Source organism: Typopeltis vanoorti, chromosome 5, assembly GCF_054136105.1.
Source record: "Typopeltis vanoorti isolate ZY-2024b chromosome 5, IOZ_Tvanoo_1.0, whole genome shotgun sequence".
Lineage (NCBI taxonomy): Eukaryota > Metazoa > Arthropoda > Arachnida > Uropygi > Thelyphonidae > Typopeltis > Typopeltis vanoorti.
The window spans coordinates 42,370,985-42,387,100 of NC_143553.1; the positions used below are offsets into that span (position 1 = coordinate 42,370,985).

General features: G+C 35.6%; 1 protein-coding gene across 2 annotated transcripts in view; it reads right to left on the bottom strand.

Moving 5' to 3' along the window:
* The window catches only part of Oga (O-GlcNAcase), a 375,302-nt gene that overhangs the window by 253,982 nt on the left and 105,204 nt on the right, over positions 1 to 16,116 (bottom strand). For both annotated transcript variants that reach the window (XM_090392376.1, XM_090392375.1), the window contains exon 6: positions 9,911 to 10,009. In XM_090392376.1, the coding sequence (XP_090248502.1) occupies positions 9,911 to 10,009 (99 nt within the window). The remainder of the gene's footprint in view (positions 1 to 9,910; positions 10,010 to 16,116) is intronic.

The following is a 16,116-nucleotide window of genomic DNA, read 5'->3' on the forward strand; positions in this document are numbered from 1 at the left end:
AAATCAATTTTTTTTTTTTTTTTTTTTTTTTGAAATATGGTTTCTATTCATTCTTTATTACCAAAGCATTCAACAGTTTTGGGTTGCCCACCTCTGTGTCTCAGGAGAAATCACTTGCATTTCAATTCCTTGTATTATATCAGAATGCACTTGCAAAAGTTCTGAAGTTTCTCTCAACATCATGTCCTCTCATTCTGTTATGAAAATTTCAACCTTCCTTTTTTTGCCAAAGGACAAACTTCTTCCTCACTCAGCTTTCCATGTATAACAGATTCCCTATTCTTCTGGCTTTTTTTTTATTCCAGTCAATCAAGTAGATTTGCAGCTGTCTATTATGAACATAAATCTTACATCCAGTACCATGAACCTGAGCAGTCTGGCTAACCTGAACATTCTCGTCTTTACTAAGTACAGAGTCTTGTATAAGTGTTTAGTTTTCTGACATAAGAGTAGATTCCTTATGGAAATTCTGTATAAAGAGAGATGTGAAACCTTTCTTCATCATCCATATTTGAACAGGTTTGATGAGCTTCATTTATCCCTCTTATTGGAAATATTACTGCATAATTCTTAATTTTTTAAATATATATTTATACACTTTTTTTTTAAAATTAGGAATTGTATTGATGAACTTATCTACATATGTAAATTTCATCATCATACCAAACTCCACGGAGTCAGCAGATTCATCATGGGAGGGTCACTCAATCAACAACATATTTATCATACTGAACTTAAAAATCCTCAACACTCCCTGCATTCATAATGCATTCTGGTAGTATGTTCTATTACCCACACTTCTCTGTGTAAAAAATCTACTACTGGTGCTCTTTACTATACCCTGGCACAATTTCCAGGGATGGCTTCTTGTATTAATCTGATAAAATTCCTTAACTAACTTAAACATCTCAATCATATGATCTTTTTTCCCTCCTATCCATCAGACTAATTTACATTCCAATATTTTACTTCTCTCCATAACCAACATTCTGAAGCTTTTTCTTCCTTAGTCACTTGTTTCTGAATCTTCTCCACAATTTTTCCACACCACACTGAAAACTATGTAACTAAATCTGAGCACAATAATTCAAGTGAATACAAAAAGAATAAACGGTTACATGAGGTGAGATGGAATAACAGTAGATGTTACAGGGTACTTTCCACCAGTGGCATTGCGTATCCATTTCAGTTGAGTGTGGCTTATGCAACCCTTGCAAACAAACTCGCATCAGTTTGACTTATATGATTGCATTTTTATCGGTGTATGAACGTTTTAAGAGAGCATAGCACATCAGCACTTATCTTAATTGGTTCAATGCAAATAATTGTAGGATAACTTTGAATACATTAATTTATTAATTGTAACCAAATCTGCATAGAGTGGGGTACAATGTGTTCGATTTAAGATGTATTAGAATACAAAATTAATGACGGAAAATCTCATGTAAAAAGATTTTTTTCAGGTCTCCAAAAGCTCATCGAATCTAGTAAGTCTCTTTTAAATTATCAGCTACATGAAGCTAAAAAATCTCTAGTTGCCATCTTCATGGGAACATAAGATTAAAACACGTGCACGCAGGCACTAAAAACAGCAAATGAGGTCAAGCAAGGAAACTACTGTTTTTCCTCAAGTCCAGATGGTGTCCCCTAGTAGGCTATATTAGGAATTCTTGGCCGTTGGACTGAAGTTCTCAAGATGTCTCCCAAATTTGGGGCAGTATCATGCATCCAAATTTGTTGAGGTTTGGCATGTTTCTTAGGGCTGAGGCTGATTCTATGAATAGTCTTTCACCATATTCTGTGGCTGTATCCAGAGCATGATCTGCAAGCCCAGAGTGGCTGTACTCGTGACACCGGATGTAGTCTTTGTGTTCCGAAATTCTGATATTCGCTGTCCTACCTGTTTGGCCAAAGTAGGACAGCTTACAGCTGCAAGGGACCTGGTATACACCAGGTAGGTCTATGGGAAGTGGTTGGTCTTTAGTGGAGCGGATAACATTATTCCAATTTCCTATATGGTCTGTAACAAGAGGTCAGGTCATGTTTATTCAGGACTTTGGTAATTTTTTCAGAAGTGCCCCGATGTAGGGAATGGTGATGGATTTAGAGTAATCTTTTTTGTGAAGGTGAGGAGGGGGGTATGGTTTACCGGTTTTAATATTTTTTGGATTTTTGGAGGTTGTAGTCATTGGCTGAGAAAGTGTTAAGGATGTGATTTAGTTCAGTGGTTAGGGCATTGTCATTTGAACAGCTTAGTTTAGTCCTATTGTATAGTGTCTTAATAACTCCATATTGTGGGGGAGGGGGATTGTTGGTGAATGTACCTGCCTGTATGGGTGGGTTTCCTATAAACTGAGAAAAACCAAGGTTCCATCAGGCTGGCGGGTGACTAGTGTGTCTAGAAAGGAAGGCTGCTGTTTACCTCTTTTTCCAGGGTGAACTTGATTCTGGGGTGTTGGTTGGTTGATCATCATCATCAAATTCCTGCCATGTACCCTCAAGGGGTGTACAGGATATGATAGTACTACACAAAAAATTTACATCATTACTAACTTCCCATCTACAATTTTCCTCCAAATCAGTCTGTTACTTGTCAAGACTCCAACATTATCAGATCTTATATTTCTATCGTCTAAGGCACTTTGTACCGTATCGATCCACCTATATCTTGGTTTTCCTCTGGGTGGTTTTCCTACCAACCTGGCAGAGAACACTTGTTTTGCTAATCTTTCCTCGCCCATTTTGTTTAGGTGACCATACCACTTGAGATTAGCTCCGTTAACGCATTCCTGGATGCTGACAATGTCAAGTTCTTTCCTAATATCCTCGTTTTTAATATGATATTGCCATTGATGCCATCTGTTCACGCCTCTAATCTTTCTCAGAAATTGCGCTAATATCTGCGGTCTCTAGTCTTTGGTCAAGTGTTTTACTTCTGACCCAGCTCTCAGATCCATAAGTTAAAAACTGGTTTGAACACTGTCTTGTATACAGCTAATTTAGTGTTCCGACTAATTTCTCTCTTATTCCACATGAATTTATTCAATTGACTTCCTACCATACCAGCTTTGTTGATTCTGTTCTCTATTTCTATATTTAATTTACCATCTTAACTAAAAATTGTGCCTAAGTAGCTGAAATGTCATACTTATTCCATGGGTTCCCCGTTCACAACACAGTTGACATTTTCAATGATTCTGCCTATTTTCATTGTCTTTGTCTTTTTATTGCTGACGTGTTGGTTGTTTAATTGCGTTAAGGAGAGGAGTGTATCAGAGCCATGTGGCTAAATAGCGAACACATCATCAACGTAACGAAGCCATATGGTAGGTTTTTGTGGGGCAGAGTTTAAGGCTTTCTCTTCAAAAGTCTCCATAAAGAAGTTGGCCAAGGGTGGGGAGAGTGGTGAACCCATGGCTGTCCCCTGCATCTGTTTGTAGAATTTTCCCTGCCAAAAAAAAATAGCCCGAGTTCATTGTGAACTGAAATAGGGCTGAGATATCGGCAGGATTGGCTTAGATGAGCTCTAAGGTTTCCTTGAGGGGGACATTTGTGAATAAGGAGGAGACGTCAAAACTGACCATTATGTCAGTATGTTGGAGTGTAAGATTTTCTACACTGGCTTTGATGTGGGCCGAGTTTTTTTATGTGTGATGGTGTGTTGCCAGTATTGTGTTAGCACTTTGGCTAAATGTTTGGCTAATTTGTACGTGGGGGAATCAATGCCATCCATTATGGGACGTAATGGCACATTTTGTTTATGTATTTTTGGGAGCCCATATATATATGGAGGGAGGGGGTCTAGAGTTAAAAGGTTTTAATTTGTTAGTAACTTCCACAGGCCAAGAATTATCCGCTTTGGTGATAACTATTTCTTTGTCTTTCTGCATTTCCTGTAGAGCGTTATATTCACTATTGGATATGTTGGTTTTTGGTGGTCTTGTTTTGGTGAGAACACAGGCTACATCCAGTCAAATATTGTTGGCGATGTGGTTTGGAAGGTGGAGGATACTGCGCTCAATCTGGATCATAATTTCTTCGCAGATATTTTTCTAGGAGCAATGCCGAAAATGTGGCCACATGCAACAGAGTTCAGTGCTTCAGGCTTCAAAATAATGGAAGAAAGGTTGACTACCATGTTGGGTGGCCGTTTTGCAAGATTTTTCTTCTAACCTTGTCAAGATTCTTGATTTTGTTATCCATTCTGGCTATTTTACCATTCAGGATAAATTACATGAGAAGTTACACTCATGAAGAATGTAATTCTTGTTTGACAACAGGAATTAGAATCTTGTTGTCTAACATTAGACAACATGTAAGACATGCTACCAGTATACTTCTGTTACTAGTATTTTGTATTCTATTACTAAATTGTACTGAAGGTGCCTTCAATACCAAAGCAAAAATTTTACATCTATTAAATATTTATCCATGTAAGTTTTCTGTCTTTATTTTATTTATTCATTTATTTTGCAATTTACAGACCAACTTTTTATGGCATGGGTTGGCAATTTGCAGCTCTCTGAACATGTAACTGTGGCTCTAACTTTCAGCCTGCATCACGCTGCAAACAGTTCCCAGTTTATTTTGCCTGCACATCCCAATCAGAGCACACATAGTGCAAAGTCTCTTAACTGTTGTGGCAGTGATGATAAAATAGTAAAAACAGGAACAAAATAATATCCATGTGTTTAATACATGGAGTAGCTTACCGGATACATAAAAATTTGAAAATATTTGTGTTGGAGCTTCTCTCAGTTTTTCGTTCACTGTATTTCTGTGAGCAAATATTTTTGAACATGAACTATATTAAAAATAAATCAACAAATCATCTGAACAATGCAAATCTTTCAGCATGTTTAAAGATGAAAATTACAACGTAATTTTCATCTTTAAACATGCTGAAAGATCTAATATCATCTAATTGGATATTTGTTACAGTTTGATGGTATTAAAAAGTGTGTGTGTTTAAATAAAACTCCTTCACATTATTCCATTTCTTAAATTTCCCCTCTCCCAGCTTGAGCTGAGGTGCAGTTCTTTGGATTACTTTTCTTCTAAAAATTAGATCAAAAATGACACTTTGCTGGGGGGGGGGGTGGAAAAAGGCTGCTGATACCTGCTTTAAGGCATCATTTTATTGTTCAGAATGAAAAACAACTTAATGGACATCAGCACAGGATGATACACCTCACAGTCTTGCATTGAATTTGAAAAAAATCCTGTAACCAGTACTCAAAATATACAAGAACTTAAAGACTGGTAAAAAATTAGTAGCTTGGTCTAATAAATTGACCAATCATAATAAGATGACCATGTCAGAAAACTTACTATCTAGATTTAAGGCAATTTAAAAGACAACACTTCTGTGACAAATGATAACTAACACTGGATTTAATAGGTTGTAATATGGATAGTTAAATCAACTAGTTTTGTCACATATGCTAGTGACTTCTTCTGGATTAGGAAGAACAAAAAAAAAAAAAAAAATGTAATAAGCAGTAAACATGAACCATTGTAAAATTCGATGCAGTAGGGATTTTTTTTCTTCTTAACTTTGCATCAACTTTTACAGAGGTCACAAACATTGTATATAGAAGGATATTGAAATTTAATGCCGATTGTGGATTTTTGTTATTACCAATTTTGTATATAAGGTTTATATTAACTGTAGTTATAATATTATTTGTGATTTGAAAAACCATGCAAGTATGTATTGAAACGGTAGGAATGTTAAACTGTGTATTTCAAGGGCCATGCCTTACAAAGCAGCCCGGCATTTGAAGTGATTCTGATTTTAGAGAAATGGCTTAGAAGCTTTGTTTGTAAAATGTAAAGTGCCTTCAATTGTTCCAGCTTAACCTAATGCATGTCTCAAGGACAGTGCAACAACAGGCGGCGAACATCTAAGGATCTCCCACGTGTGGTGATCCTTACACAAAAACAATAACATTGTTTTTGTGTGTTCTGTGGAAAACAGAAGTAATCAACAACTGAAGGTCACATCCCTTTTGCACAGGAATGTTAGGGGTTCTCAACCCTTAATCCAGGGACCGCAAGAGGAAATATAAGAAAGGATCAAGAAGAACTCGAGGGGTATCCAGAGGCAGTAGATCTAGTATGTAGTAGGCAGAAGCAGTATGCCGGTTAGAAGAGGCAGAAATGAGGAAGGAAGCAGGTATGCAGAAACGCAGTCTTCTCCCACAGTGTCTCGGGATCCAGCATGGCAGACACGGGTCTGTTGGATGTCCAGAGAGAAGTAGGAAGATGTTGAAGGAGAAGTCGAACCATAATATGCATCAAGTCCTGGGAACCCTTCACGATGCACCCTCGCTAAAGAATAGGAAGCCCACACAAATGTTGAGGCCCAGGATGGAAAAAAGCAATTGGTATCGGTGTAAAACGCTCCAATCCCCGAAAATCTCCCAAGAAGCGACACCGCTAAAGAGAAGGAAGCCCGCACGAATGTTAGGCCCAGGACGGAAAAACAGCCAGTATCGGTATAAAAATGCTTCAAGCCCCAAGAATTCTTCACGATGTGATGGCGCTAAAGAAAAGAAGCCTGCACAAGTGTTGAGGTCCAGGAAAGAAAAGAAGCCAGTGGAACCAGATAAGAGATGAAAGAGCGAATTCAGATATATGTGTCAAGAGAAGAACTGTGGGTAAAACCTGTGTGTGTACGTTTAACGTTGCGGAAGATTGAATGATATTCGGAAGGATATATATAAAGTTAAATTGTGATTATTTGTTCCGGACTATGAGGCTAAAGAATAGTTGATATAATTTAGATATGAGAAACTTGTTGATTGAAGTGTATATGTGTGTGTGTGTATATATATATATATATACACACATATATTAGGATAACCAAGTTATTTTATAAACTTGGTTATTTTAACTCCTAATCCCAAGTATGCAAACAATTAAGTTTGCACCTGAAACAAAGTTCAAGTCTAAAGATGGTACAACACCAGGGCAACTCATTGTAAAGGTGGGTAAAGCTCTGATCACTATTCTTAGTATTAAGAATAGTGATCAGAGCATACTTGGGATTAGGAGTTAAAATAACCAAGTTTATAAAATAACTTGGTTATCCTAATATACAATATCCCCAAGATAAAAAAATTATTACATCTATATCTCCTCCAGAGATTTTTATTAAAAATAAAAACACCTTGTTGCAACTTCTATAGGTAAAGTTGATAAGGTGCCATATTACTATAACCTTGGTATTTAGGATCTAGCTACTCACTGAGGAGACCTCAAAAAAGGTTGAAACCGGTCTGGGTAGTGACCCCTGCCCATAATGCAATGCAGTATACATCTTCTAGTGAGATGTGCTTTACATTATGGGAAAATACTAAGAATAGTGATCAGAGCTTTACCCACCTTTACAATGAGTTGCCCTGGTGTTGTACCATCTTTAGACTTGAACTTTGTTTCAGGTGCAAACTTAATTGTTTGCATACTTGGGATTAGGAGTTAAAATAACCAAGTTTATAAAATAACTTGGTTATCCTAATATACAATATCCCCAAGTTAAAAAAATTATTACATATATATATATATATATATATATATATTACATAAACAAATTAGTATTGGGATGAGATTATAGATTGGTGTATGATAGTATTCCTGCATGTTTTAATGTGTGTATAATGTATGAGATAATATAATTCTTAGCTTTTAATTTTCTGAAGAGCCAATTCATTTATGAAACTGTATTATTGCATCCTAGTTTAATAAATATGTTTGTTATGTTAAAGAATGTGTATTCACGGATCCTAATTCAATTCCAATGCACTGTTTTTAAATAAATGCAAACCTGTGAGCGAAGATAAAAAAGAGTAGCCACGACTGTCAATAATGCTGGAGATAGATCTAGAGAGAAATTGCAGGTAATCTTAATTATATTTAATATTTTATATTTAATACCCATAAAGGGGAATCTTGGTGGCGCAGTCGTAACATTAAATATATTTTCCAAGGTTGTTCTCAAGATATTAAAAAAATGGATAACCTGTAGTATCTTAAGAAAAAGGTGTCAAGTAAGTATAGAGTAATAAAGCAAGTCAAGTAAATATAGAGTAATAAAGCAAGTCAAGTAAAAAATAGAGTATAAAGAGAAAGTAAAGGTATATAGAAAAATAAAGTAAAAGAAGATAAAGTAAGTAATAACGTAAAATATAGAATGGGAACAAGAACCAATCATTTTACACCATTATACATCTAAAACCAAATGTATAGGAACCGTTACACAAAAGTAAAAAAACAAACATGTGGAGCATGGAGGTTGGTATGGGTCAGTCATTGCTTAGCAGGTATGCATGATAGTTGGGCAGAAAAGTTAACGTCTGACATGTTGAAAGGTCTAATAAGTGATTTCCAAATTTAACATAAAATTATTTCTTGGTTTCTATTGAGCGTGCCTTGTGAGTGGATAACCATCGTAGACTCTTTGATGTTGCAGGCACTGAAGTTGTCTTCTATGCAAGGCATGGAGCTCTTGTCCCATTCAATATTGTGGCGAATGTGGGAGAAGTGGAAAGCTAGGCTTGAGCTTTCTTCTCAGTTTTTATTAACTTCTCCAATATGCTCTTTTAGCCTGATTTTCAAACTTCTAGATGTTTGCCCTATGTAAGCAAGGCTACAAGAGCATGAAATATTGCAAACTCCAGGATGTTTATTGAAAGGTTGTGGTCATTAGGTGAGTGTAACAGAGCTTGTATAGGTACAACGAGCTTGAAAGCCACTCATGTCATGAGATTTTGAGAAAAAGTCTGCCAACATAAGGGATGAAACCGAGGCTCTGTAGTGAATATCAGGGATCTGTTGTAGAGGAGGAGAAACAATAATTTTTGTACCATTTTCTTAGAATATCCATTACTCACCAAATAGTTGGAGAAGAGAATGTAATTCTTCTTTTAGTGTTTCTTCATCTCCTGTAATAGAGATTGCACTTTATTTTTCCAGTGTGTATATATATAATACCTAGTTTTTATATAGTACAATGAAGAGAAATGTAGCTAGCAACATGTATAAGTGGGCTTACAGTATACACCACGAGAGAGGCCACCTGCTTTTTTCGAAATTAAAACATCCAGGAAATTTAATTTTCCTTCATTTTCAAGTTCTAAAGTGAATTTAATTTTATGGAGGAAGGAGTTAATAGATGAAAGAAAATCATGCAACTCAGTCACACTATGTTTCCAGATTATAAATATGTCTTCCACATATCGTCAATTAGATGGAGATACATAGGATTTGTAGATAGCAGAGAATCTTTTCAAAGTTTTCCATGAATAAGTCAGGACATGGAGGAGATAAGGGGCTTCCCATTGCAAGGCCAGATAGTTGTTGACAGATTTTCATATTCCATTGGAAATAATCCGAATTGAGACAATGTCTAAATAGTTGGACTATTTAGATATTGTATCTACAATATCTAGACTAGCTAGAATGTCAATCGGTACGATTGACATTCTAGCTAGTCTTAGTAGTAGAGCTAATCTCAGGGCGAGGAAAGATTAGTAAAACAAGTGTTCTCTGCCAGGTTGGCAGGAAAACGACCCAGAGAAAGACCAAGATATAGGTGGATTGATACTGTGCAAAGTGCCTTAGACGATAGAGATATAAGATCTGATAATGTTGGAGTCTTGACAAGTAACAGACTGATTTGGAGGAAAATTGTAGATAGGAAGTTAGCAATGAAGTAAATTTTTCATGTAGTACTGTCATATCCTGTACACCCCTTGAGAGTACATGGCAGGAATTTGATGATGATGAAATTTTACGGACTTTGTAAACACAGATAAGTAATTACTATAGATGCAGAGATTAATTTATATAAAATTACTGGTATTTCATCATATGCTAATGTTAAACATCAATTTTACATATTTCATACCTGTCCACATGATATCAATACATGGAAGTAGTTTGCTACCAACTGTGTTAAGATATTCTGAGTTCTGAACATTTGGAACAGCTCTGGCTGCACAATATTCTGAAAGTATAATCATAACAAAACATGCAATAAAAAAAAAAAACATGTATACATACAGGCATAATGAATTTTATATAGATTAATATATTTCAATGTCTTTATTGGTTTTAGTACCATTACATAAAATAAACAGTCATGCATAAATACATTATTACAATTCAAGATATTAAATGTACAGTTCACACTCACTATAGCAAACATCTTCAATATAAGAAAATACCAAAAATGTCCCAACAAAGCTACACACAAGGAACTTCACTATAGCAAACTATCTACAATTACAAATTATTCCTGTGGTTCCTACACATTTGCTACAGTGAGAGCTAACTGGATATTAAATTATATTCCTGATTACAACAACAGACAATTTATCTACTCATAAGAGCTATTTCAGTGCTGAAATCTGACTACAAAAATAGAAGTATTACTCTGCAATAGTAACATTTAATGATGATTTCGAAAACAATCTTCATTCTTAATTAAAACTACCATCCAGATGAATCAATACTTTAACTTCCTTTTTCTTTAGTTATATAAAAAACTATTAAGGAAAATTTAATAATTTGTGCTCTTAAAATAGCAGAAATACAATGAAAGTGTAAAATTTCTATATTCTCAAGAATCATAAGCAACTTGGATTAAAAGGATCCAAATTAGCTACGCATTAAAAATTGCATCCTCCTAAACCAGCATCATTTTCTGAAACTTATGTGATGGCCACTTGAGATGTTTCTGGGTGAGAGTTTTGGCTTGTAACTAAATGGAAAATTCAACTGAGGATGTTATCAAGAGTGTTACACAGTTGAAGAAGAGCACTTGCATCCAATATGAATGCTACTCAGATTGTTGTTGTTACTACCTGACAATTATCTCATATCTTTCTGCACACAAGTTATTTTTGTTCCTAAAGAATCCTTATTTGATAACAATAGCTACTCACTATGACTTGACACACTGGAGTAATCTAGAGTTCTTTAGCTCATCACATATAACTGCTGCTGAATGCTTGTTTGTCCCAACTTGAAATCTTTAAAATTTATCAATCTCCCCTTTGGATAGTTTTAAAATCTGTTAAGTGGTGACAAGTTTTTTCATATATGTATTATTATTATTATTATTATACACCTCCAGGGAGTCCAAAGACTCATCGAGATAGTCAGTATGTAGTCTGTGTGTAGTACTGACTATATACTCATCGAGTATATAGTCAGTATGTACCACGAACCCTAGCAAGTGTTTCTATCAGAAGCAGTTATTTTTCTCTATTTCAATAATGAATTGAATATGCATCCTGTGTGTTTAAATAATTTAGAAAGGGATTAATGATCAAAACCAAAGAACCATCTAATAATGGCTACATCTTGCAATATTTTCAGTATAGAAACGGTGGGATTAAAGACAATTTCTATAAGTAACACTAGAATTTGCCATTGATTTCTCTTCTGAAATTTCAAAATCTGTCAAAACAATTTTGTCCCATGGTTGCAGTAAATTAGATCAACCTTAAATCACTTAGAGAGTCAGAAGGGATACATTATATTTACTAATGAATTGGTGAAAATAAATGTCTTCAGTCAGTTATTTCTTTGTGTTAGCTACCTTCACTAGAAATTTTGGTAGATGTCAGAACTCATCCATCAGCATATATAACAAATGACAACACCAAGGAACTGGATGTCCTTAAGGATTCTTTTATTAGCAATGGGTATTAAAAATAAAAGGACATTAAGAAAATTATTCATTCGCTCCCATAAGATGTAAATTTTATGCATCTCTATCATACACTGGAAATGTTTATAATATCTGCATAGCTTAATCCTACAATAGTCACTTCTAAAAGAATGAATAATTAAGACTGTTGTAAGGTGCAATTTAAAAAAAAAAAAAAAAAAGCAATATTTTCAAAGTGGTCACTTAAGGTCAAAGCTGAATAATTGCAAGGAGGCTTCTTCTATGTAGTCTTTTTAAGGAATGCTGAAACTGATCAGAGCTTCTAACCTAATATCCATTGTTGAAAGTTTATTTTTCACTTGGTAAGAGTATAATAAATTTAGTTTAATCCTTTATCCAAGTGTGAGAAAACAAAGTTTGCACCTGAAAATATCTTCAGGACTGGGGTAAGGTGGTACAACACCAGGACACTCCTTGCAAAGGTGGAGCAAGATACCAACACTCCTATCTCAGCATAACATTAGACATATCCGCAAGGAGATGTGTTTTGCATTATGGGAGATACTGAGATAGGAGTGTTAGTAGCTTGCTCCACCTTTGCAAGGAGTGCCCTGGTGTTGTACCACCGTACTCCAGTCCTGAAGATACTTTCAGGTGCAAACTTTTTGCTCACACTTGGATAAAGGATTAAACTAAATTTATTATACTCTAACCAAGTGAAAAATAAACTTTCAACATCTATCTCTAAATCCAGAGTAATTTATTAAAAAAGGGTGGCACACCATTTGGCAACTCCTATAGGTAGAGATGATCTGCTAATGCTTCTGCCTGGTATCTCCACTTGGACCTGGCTCCCACTGAAGAGACCTCAATAAAGGTTGAAACTAGTCTGGATAGTGGCCCTTCCCTTAATGCATAACATTAGACATATCTGCAAGGAGATGTGTTTTGCATTATGGGAGATACTGAGATAGGAGTGTTTGGTAGCTTGCTCCACCTGTGCAAGGAGTGCCCTGGTGTTGTACCACCTTACTCCAGTCCTGAAGATACTTTCAGGCGCAAACTTTGTTTGCTCACACTTGGATAAAAGATTAAACTAAATTTATTATACTAATATCCATTCCTTATCTTCTTCTCATGATATAATCCATTATCAGCTATCAAACCTGGATACTGAATAAACAAGGATAGGCTGGGAATTTGGAATTTTGCTGAAAAAAACTGGATTCTAATTAGCTTAAGAATATTCATAAATGATACCACTTGATATTGCCTGCCAAAGTAAAGTGATGTGGGCAAATGTCATAATGGGGAATTGGACAATGAGACTTATCATGCCTAGGGAAGTGGTTCCCAACCTTTTTCCACTTCTGTACCCCTTGTTTTTAAAATAGTGGTGATTCAAACTTAACATTTATTGTTCCATAACTAAAGTTTTGCATTTTTTTACTTTATTTGTTTTTTTGCCATTACTGATTATTTTTCGTGTACCCCTGAATGGTCAGCACGTACCCCTGGGGGTACACATACCACCAGTTGAGAACCGATGGCCTAAGGTAGCAGACAAGGTTCTACTAGGTAGACATGCAGAAATTTTTCAAGGCATCACAGAAGGTAGCTAACACAAAGAAAAAGTTGGAAATCCAAAGAGCAGAGAAGAATTGATTACCAGACACTGAAATGTTTTAGGAAAACTCGGAGAAAGGAGAGAAGCTAATAATAATAGCGTCAGCTGGATTTCTATTCAAAACATGGACTAGTTTACTAACACCATGTTCCAACATATCATCATCAAATTCCTGACATGTACCTTTGTACCCTCAAGGAATGTACAGGATATACTAGTTGTGGTAGTGGTGGAGATAGGCGGTCAATGGCATTGATGGAGATGATTGGTAGTAGAGGTTCGGTATACTGGTTGAGACAGTTGTAGGTGTCCTCCCGCGATGAGTCTTCGGACTCCTTGGAGGTGTCACGAATAATAATAATAATAATATGATAGTACTATATGAAAAATTTACATCATTACTAACTTCCAATCTACAATTTTCCTCCAAAACAATCTGTTACCTGTCAAGATTGTCAGATCTTCTAAGGCACTTTTTACCATATCAATCCACCTATATCTTGATCTTCCTCTGGATCTTTTTCCTGCTAACCTGACAAAAAACACTTCTTTTGCTAATGTTTCCTCTCCCATTCTGTTCAAGTGACCATGCCATCTGAGATTAGCTCTGCTAACACATATTCCTGAATGCTAACAATGTCAAGTTCTTTCCAAACATCCTCGCTTTTAATATGATATTGCCATTGATGCCATCTGCTCATGCCCCTAATCTTTCTCAGGACTCTGAAATCTACGATCTCTAGTCTTTGGTCGAGTGTTTTACTTCTGACCCAGCTTTCAGATCCATAAGTTAAAACTGATTTGAACACTGTCTTGTATACAGCTAATTTAGTGTTCCGACTAATTTCTCTCTTATTCCATATGAATTTATTCAATTAACTTCCTATCATACCAGCTTTGTTGATTCTGTTGTCTATTTCCATATTTAATTTACCATCTGCACTAAAAATCAAGCCTAAGTAGCTGAAATGTTTTACTTGTTCTATAGGTTCTCTAATCACAATGCAGTTGATATTTTCAATGCTTCTGACTATTTTCATTGTCTTTGTCTTGTTATTGCTGACCTTCATACCATATCATATCTATCACAACAGTTATTCAATTTAGTCAGGGAATCTTGCAGACATGTAGCAGATTTATTTAGAAGTATAACATCATCCGCATAAAGCAAAGAGCTGACATTAACATCTCCAATTTTGATATCGGGTTTAATACCACTTTCCTTCATAATGTGATCCATATAGATAATGAATAATAGAGGGGATAACATACATCCTTGTCTCACACCAGATTTAACATTCAAATTTAATCCTTCAATTCTAACTGCTAACTTACAACTCAAAGACTACGTATTGCTTGACATAATGCCCCACTGACACCATACAACTATAGTGCTTTGAATAGCTTCTCTCTTGGCACCTTGTCATCTGCCTTTTGCAGATCTACAAACTTAGATACAGATCTTGTTATATTCCCATGATTTCTCAACTATTTGTCGTTAAAGTGAAAATCTGATCCTGACACCCTCTATTTGGACTAAATCCAGCTTGTTCTTCACCAAGATTCTCTTCCATAATCCTTTTCAACCGTTTCTGAAGTATAATGGCAAAAATCTTACCAAGCACACTCAGTAGAGAAATACCTCTGTAATTCTCACACTCGGTTTTATTTCCCTTTTTATACGTGGGTACTATGAGAGCTCTACTCCAATCACCTGGGATTTGTCCCTCTGTCCCAGCCATCTGAACTATGCAGTGTAGCCACTAAGACATTTATAACTCCATACTTGAGCATTTCTGGTTGAATATTATCTACTCCAGCTGCCTTTCCACATGTTTGGCTTTTGATGACTTTTTCTACTTCAAGTATGGATATGTATTCCTGATTGCAAGCCTAGTCCATTTTTTTTTTTACCACTGTGCTGTCACTGATTGTTTCATTTAGCAATTTTTCGAAGTAATTAATCCATACTTCAAGAATATCTTTTTCTCCAGTTTTCAATATCACCTTTGTCTTCTCTAATTCCTTTTACAGCACTCATTCTTTGATTTCTGGGCTTCTTCAACTACCTCGAGAATATCTTGCATCCTTCTTGATATTTATTTTCTATGTTCTTACCAAAGTCTTCCCATGACTTTTCTTTAGCTAGTTTTACAGTGTTTAGCTTTCTTAAATTTGTCTCTGTATTCTCTAAGAGCATAAGCTGATTTATGCTCTTAGCGAATTATTTGCCGGGAACTTTTGATATGCTTTCTTCTTTTCCTTCACTGCCTCTAACTTCCTGTGTCCAGCATGGAGTTCTGATTTTTCTATCCATGCAGACAACCTCACCACATGCCTCTCTGGTGGAATCAATCAATGTTTTCTTCAGGGCTTGCCACGGAATCTCCAAGGTTTGGTTCCTGTTCTCAAACTCTTTCTTTTTTTTCTTCAATAATCTTTGTGTATTTTAGCCTACAGTTCTCATCTGAAAGCTGCTCAACTTTTATTCGCTTTAAAACTTTCTTAAATGTTCTTCTTCTCCATATGAATTTAAATTTTATCCTGCTAAAGACTAAATGGTGATCGCTTCCAATTTCAAATCCTCTGTACACTCTAGTGTCCTGCACCAGAGAGAAAACATCGCCATCGACATAATATAGTCAATTAGACTTTTCTTATTCCTTGCCTCTTCTCTCCACGTAAATTTGTGCACATTTTTATGTTGAAACATTGTGTTAGTAATAACCAGTCCATGTCCTGAGCAAAAATGCAACAGGAATTTGCCATTATTATTAGCTTTGCTCTTTTCTCCATATTTTCCCAAAAT